We start from the raw sequence: 7,476 nt of genomic DNA, 5'->3' as shown, positions 1-7,476 counted from the left end.
TCATACATGTACATATAGGTGTTTCTGTCCACATCAGGCAGCATGACATTTTGGCCATCTACACCATGATATACATCATGCAGCTTGGCATTTTCGCCATGTTGTCATGGTGCGATCAACGAGGAACAGGTTGCAGCAAATATCTCTGATGCCTATGGCAAGCTAAGGCAATACAGCTAAGGCGTGTTGTGTCTGGCGAGGCTTTCACAAGAGCATAGACTATGAAATCAAAGAGTTACTAGATTGTAAGGAAGATTGAAAGGAGAACCTCTCTACGCTCAGGAGACGATTGAGGGATGTGAAGATGTCAATCACTGTACGTGAGAAGCTCATTCTCAAACAAGAAGAGATTGAGTACGGTATTCAAGAGAACGAGGCGGATTTTCTTGGAATGCTATATATGAATGGCAAGGTAGGAAGGTGCAGGTCAATGGTAAACAGGAAGCGCAAAGTGCTGGATGATCTTACAGCAGTGGTGGATGAGTACTACACTAACGACTTGGAGGATGATGTCTCAGACACAGAGACAAAGTAAGATGATGACACAGGTGAGAATAATGGGGCAATCGTCAAGTGGCCTCTTTTGCCCTCGGTGACTACGTTGGAGACGAGGCTTGAGGTACATAATAAAACTGCAGGAAAAATACGGATGATTACAAGTTGGATGATAGAAAAGAGGATGCAGAGATCCGCACGGAGGGGGTGGCCGATTTCTCATTGGGTAGCACTCTGAGAGACATATATTTGGTCCCAACCAAGACTCAGGAGACTCAGATGAGGACTCAGCAAATTATATAGTAGCAAGAGGAGCAAGATGTTTCAAAGAAGCAGGACTTTGGAGACATGCATGCAGCTGTAGTGCAACAGGAGATGCATGGATTATGGAAATAACATGTGTGGCACTTCGTATGGCCACATGGCCAACCAAAGGTATTATAGGACATAAAGTTTTACGATATTAAAAGCATGCAAGCACTAGGACTTGAGTGTATACTGGGAAATGCATTCGGACATGTTCCCTTTTATAACATCAACACACCTTGTATATGGCAGATTGCCTGGAAATATGAAAGGCCAGTGCACAGCAAGAGATTATTATAAAAGCATTTTCAGCCCTTGTATAGAGCTTGCTAGGTATAGATAATGTTCAGCAATTGTAATACCAAGGTCGGGTCTATGGAACCAGCAAAAGCCCTAGCTTTTTTGCAAGGAGACAATTTTCAGCCCTAGTATTTTTGTATCAACATAACACTTCAAGGTTTTGTAGATTCACCATGATGGAATCCCAAGAAGCACTAGCGTTTTCAGTTTTCAGCAGTCAAATACTGTAGTAGAAGTCCCAAACCTCGCAGATCTCATCTTCCCGCAACAGATCCTCGCCGCACGGTCAGATCCAGTGTTGTTTGCAATGTCCGTCCACAAAACACATATTTCAACATCTTCGTTTTCAGCACGTCGTTGTCGCATCATTGCCATCAACATCGGCGCCGACATAGAGTCAGAATTCAGCAGATAAAGAGTGAAAATTTCAGCCATTAGCGTTTTCAGATTTCAGCCTGTCTCAGTGTCGTTCTCATTGTCGTCCACATCATCGGGAAGTTCAAACATTGTAGAGAATCTTTATGCAATCAATAGTAGACCATTCTCGCCACAGAGAGTGGGGCCTTCCGAGGAGGGTTTGACAACATTCTGGTGTCGTATTCTTCTCTCTCTATCTCTCAGTCTCAGTACCTTCATTCACAGTGTCATCACTTTGTTTGTGTCCATTGTACTCTCTCACTAAAGGAATGGAAAGCATGTGTGTTGGAAGCTACATCAAATTTGATTGGGGTGGTGCTTGCAGTGATTTTGTTTTAAATATATCACTAATTTGACATATATTTGTTTTAAATATATAGATGCAATGAGTGACCAAGGTCGTAGAGTCAAGATAACAATCATCAAGGGTTTGCTACGAGCCACTAGAGTATGTCGAGACGATTTGCCGGAGGCTATGGAAGATTATGAGGAGATGGATGATACCGATTTAGATACCACCATCGAGATTCTTGGGAGATTCAGCATGCCCGTACGTCCTGGGCAGGGTACATCCTCCCAGCCACATGCAGGAGTAGAGACTTCTTCTCATGCACTTCACACTACAGCATATCGGTGAGCTTCTCAATTGATTAAATAGTAACACTATCTCTTTTTAAATATAGAAACCTTAATATATATATCCCGGCACCAATAAACCCCGCGTTGGCATCATTGATTGGGGGATGATGCTTAGAATGCCAGCTAAGCGCGCATCAATTAATTATCTACATCCAAGCGCACAATCGGATTCTACAATTTTGGAGGCACATAGAGCAGGGGATGCCAAGATGGCTACGCGACCATGGATTGCTCCAGAACTATACGATCCACGGTGCAAAGATGCATACACAAAATCGAGCGACATTTATACATTGGGCTATCTATTCTACATGCTGGCAGATTTTTGGAGTGCAGCTAGAAAAGTTTATTTTTCAAAAGAAGTTTTTCACCACCCGAATGAAGATGTTATAAGGGCTATTTGGATTAAAGTAGATTGTTGGATGAAGTTAAACGAGCGGGAACAAAGAAGAAATGCTTCTGACGTGTTGATATTTTTAAATGAACAATTAAAGACAGACCCTAACCCTGTCTAACGTCCCCTTGTTGAACTTGCACCATCATTTTATCCGATCTAAAATTTTTTATGATATACATGTCTTGTCCAGGGTATTCTATTTTTTATTGAAGTGTATTATCTGGTTTTAAGTGGTTCACCTAATTGAGTCAATTATCTTTAGTCATTTCAAATTTTTCGTGTTGAGTGTTGGTATTTCAAATTTTCCTTGTGGTTCAATTAGTTGCATTAGTTGTGGTTTGATTTAGTGGATTCTGATGTCTAATGTAGTGGACGAGAAGTTGTTATATATCTTGTGCATCAGTGAGACTGTTTAATTGTGAGAATATATATTTGCCAATGATATTGAATATTCGTCTATATGTGATTGCAGCTCCAAGAGAAAATGGCCGATGAAGAACAAGATATTGGCACATCCTCAGTGCCTGATGATCAACAACGAGCGGCTGTTAACGCATTTCAGCGCATGAAGTCTCTAGTGTTGGAATTAGGGTTGCAGAGAAACACACAGAGCTTGGAGAAGACGAAGGAAGCTCAAGGCACACAATAGAGAGTGTGTTACTTAGTGTGCAATGGAAAGATAGATAGCCCTAGAGTGATGGGTGTATATACAATGCAGGGGGGAAAAAACCTCCTAAAGAGGGAAAAATGCCACGGTGGTCCTAGTGTGTTTACACACATCACTACCACATGTATATGGTAAAAAATCCCCCCTCGAGTGATGCGGTGAACGAGAGCTAGCACATGAGTAAAGGGAAGTGCCATGCCCTGAGGACAGGATCAGTCCACAAAGGGGAGTAAGTGCAAAGCTTTGCGGAAAGCTTCAAGCTTCTCACGAGACAATGCCTTTTTGAAAAGATCTGCAAGGTTGTCCTGTGTTGGCACATAAGCCAAGCTGATCTCTCCTGCTGAGAGCCTCTTCCTGACATAGTGGTAATGCACCTCAATGTGATTTGTGCGAGCATCAAAAACTGGGTTCCTCGCAACTACCAATGCGCTCTGAGTGTCAGTTTAGATAGTGTTGGCAATGTCGTGTCCAACACCCAAATCGGCCATAAGGCGTCTGAGCCATACACACTCAACCGTAGCTGTGAAGACTGCCCTGTACTCAGCCTCACAACTCGAAGTGGCCACAGTAGGTGGCTTCTTGCTCAACCATGATATACATGAACTGCCAAGCATGAAACAAAAACCACTTGTGGACACTCGCGTGTCAAAACAACCAGCCCAATCCGAGTCCAAAAAAGCATGTAAGTCTGGCGGTAATGATCCCCCCCTTGGGATAAAACAAGCCAAGATGTAAAGTGACACTAAGGTAGAGGAAAATCCTCTTGACAGCCTGCCAATGCTTAGACCCTGGGCTATACATAAATCTGTTGACCTGTGAGACTGCAAACTGAATATCCGGCCTCGTGTTGCATACATAAATGAGGCAACCAACAGCAGTTTGGTAAAGAGTGACATCAGCAGGATTGCCACCCATGTACATCTGATTGATGTACATCCCAACCAAAATGAGCTGCCAATGCACATAGAAAACGCACAGTAGTCATACGACAAGTGGGAGCAAAAGTCTCTTCATAATCTTTTCCTTTTTGCTGTGCATAACCCTTTGCAACAAGTCGAGCCTTATGGCGATCGATCTCACCATCCGGCTTGCATTTCAACTTGTAAACCCACTTCGTACCAATGGCCTTTTTGCCAAGAGGCAAATCACATAAAGTCCATGTGTAAGTTTTCTATAAGTGCATCATATTCTGATTGCATGGCAGCCATCCAATTTTTTGAATTTTGTGCTTCATCAAAAGTCAGAGGCTCCTCAACATCATGTAAGCTAGACATAGCCAAAGCATAACAATCTGATGCATAATATGTATGGCAAGAGCCTGAACGAGTACGGCTAGACAAACGTGCATCCAATTTACTGTCACGCAAAGTGTGCAACAGCCATTTAGGCATACCTCTAGCCTGCTCATTTTCATCCCTTTCCTCATCAAGTACATCATGTACATCTGCATCAGTAATAGGCTGATCTAAAACATTTTCAGAAACCCCCATAGGCTGTACCATTAGGAAAGAAATGGACTCATTTTCGGGCCTTTCAACTCTAGTGAGAGAATGCTCCTTAGCCAATAGGAAGAAGGCTAACGTTACGTTCAAAAAACATTTTTTCTCATTTTGAAAATGTCCATGAAAACCATTTTGGTGAAATTGTCACTATCATCAGAAAAGTAAGGCGCTTGATAATGACATCTGGCACAAGCGCCGAACGCCTTTTTATGACCCGTTGTTGCTATCATATAAAGTGAAGTACTTGTACTTGTGCATCTTGCACAACTATCAATCACCTTTTTATGAAGTACTCGCAATTTAAATTCAAGCAGATTGTACTTGATAGTGATTGATATGTACTATTTAAGACTATGAAGGAGTCAGAACCAAGCGAATAGAGGCGCTTGAGGGGTCTCTGGGACCTCTATTCGCTTGGTTCAGACCTTATGAGGCCCTAGGATTAAGATATAGCACTTTTTAAGCCCATGGATGCATCCGGAATGTCCAAAAACCATAGGATAGCTCTTTAAAACACTGAAATCTGACGTATCTAGCTCAAGATATAGCATTTTTAAGCTTAGGGCCTCATGAGGTCAGTACCAAGGGAATAGAGGACCTTGAGATCCCTCAAGGGCCTCTATTCACTTGGTATTGATCTCATGAGGCCCAAAGCTTAAAAATATAGCACTTTTAAGCCTAGGGCCTCACGAGGTCAGTACCAAGCAAATGGAGACCCTTGAGGGATCTTAAGGGCCTCTATTCGCTTGGTACTGACCTCATGAGGCCCTAGGCTTAAAAATGCTATATCTTGAGCTAGAGACGTCAGATTTCTGTGTTTTAAAGAGCTATCCTATGGTTTTTGGACGTTCCGGATGCATCCGTGGGCTTAAAAAGTACTATATCTTAATCCTAGGGCCTCATAAGGTCAGAACCAAGCGAATAGAGATCCCAAAGACCCCTCAAGCGCCTCTATTCGCTTGGTTCTGACTCCTTCATAGTCGTAAATAGTACCTATCAATCACTATCAAGTACAATCTGTTCGAATTTAAATTGCGAGTACTTCATAAAAAGGTGATTGATACTTGTGCCTCTATTCAGTGGCATTATTTTTGTATTTTGAAAACAACTCTTATGTGTTTCCTCTCATCGCACATCACATCACTCATTAAGATTCACAGACATGGAATTTTGTGTACACTTAAGTTGGGCTCTCGAAAAGCATTTTGTATGAACATGCATTTAAGTGATTGAGCAAACTTTTACGTATGTACTATGAGAAATAGAATTCCAAAAAACAACTTTTGCATTTTTCATAATTACCTCTCTCTATGCTGAGTTGGCGTTTCTTACAGGGCCCAGAATTGAGTCCAAGTTTCTCTTAATGATTTGCCTCATTGGAACTTACATTCCTATTTCCACCACTGAAAAGAGCCAACAAAGTGTCATAAATGTCCTGTGAGCTTACATTACTGTCTCTAGTACATGACAGCAAGGGCTGAACAGAATCTTCCACAAACACTACATCCCGTGAAACCAGAATACATTTTGTTTGAGGATGATACAACCTGTAACCTTTGCTTTCAGCACTATAACCAACAAAAATACATGTGACAGCCTTATCATCCAATTTTCTACGCTGCACTTGTGGCACCAAAGCATATGCCAAACAACCAAAAACACACATGTGCTCAATAGAAGGCTTTCTATCATGCCATGCTTCATATGGAGTAATAGACTGCAAAGCTTTCATAGGACACCTGTTAAGTACATAAGTGGCACACATAATGGCCTCAAGCCAAAAAGAATGCGGCAAAGCTTGACTTTTGACCATACATCATGCCATTTCCATCAGTGACCTGTTTTTCCTCTCAGCAACACCATTTTGCTGAGGTGTATAAGGCACTGTACATTGGTGTTTTATCCCACAACTAGCGAGAAATGCATTAAATTCATGAGACATATACTCCCCCCCTCGATCAGAACGGAGGGTGCCCATAGTACATTTCGAGACATTTTCAGCCATAGCCAGAAATTGTTTGAAGCACATAAAAACTTCGGACTTCGCTTTAAGCGGAAATACCCATGCATGCCTGGAGTAATCATCAATGAAAGTCACAAAGTACAGGTAATTGCCCAAGGACGGAGTTTTCATGGGCCCACAAACATCACTATGCACAAGCTGCAACCTGCATGTGGCCCGAACTGAACCATAACTTAGAATGCTGCATCTTACCCAAGATACAGCCTTCACAAACATGTTTGACAAGTGCTTCAAGAGGTGGCAAAGAAGCAACCATATCAGATTTCTGCAAACGCAGCAAACTGGCAAAATTCAGATGACCAAAACGTGCATGCCAAAGTTTTGCAACTGAAATAGCCCTTGAATCTGCAACAGCATTTGTAAAATTTTGTCCACACTTGTCATACAAAGTGAGCTTATACAGCCCACGGCACAAAAGCCCAGATGCAACAATTTCATCACCAAAACTGAGATCATGAACTATACAGCTGTCATCCACAAATTTGACTACAAGTCCAAGCCTAGAAAGTGCGGATACAGACAAGAGATTCTTCTTGATCCCAGGTACATAAAGTGCATCAACAAGTGTGAAGGAACTGCCATTAGCAGCAGTGAGCACAATCTTTCCAACTCCCTGAACTGGATAAGAGGCGTTGTTGGCACAAGTGACTGAATTTCCATGAGGGACAGACTCAAGAGACGTAAACAATTCACGATGTGAGGTAATGTGCTTTGTAGCACCTCTGTCGAA

At 42.1% G+C, this 7,476-nt stretch overlaps 1 protein-coding gene across 1 annotated transcript; it reads left to right on the top strand.

Moving 5' to 3' along the window:
• The first annotated feature begins 304 nt into the window (after positions 1-304).
• Positions 305-798, top strand: LOC147451385 (uncharacterized). Its single transcript, XM_086520915.1, has 2 exons — positions 305-531; positions 639-798. Exons 1-2 carry the CDS (start codon positions 305-307, stop codon positions 796-798), a joined length of 387 nt encoding a protein of 128 aa, XP_086377041.1.
• The last annotated feature ends 6,678 nt before the right edge of the window (positions 799-7,476 follow it).

This window comes from Adiantum capillus-veneris, chromosome 9 (assembly GCF_014529385.1).
Source record: "Adiantum capillus-veneris isolate H3 chromosome 9, ASM1452938v2, whole genome shotgun sequence".
NCBI lineage: Eukaryota > Viridiplantae > Streptophyta > Polypodiopsida > Polypodiales > Pteridaceae > Adiantum > Adiantum capillus-veneris.
This window is presented reverse-complemented; position numbering and strand designations above follow the sequence as displayed.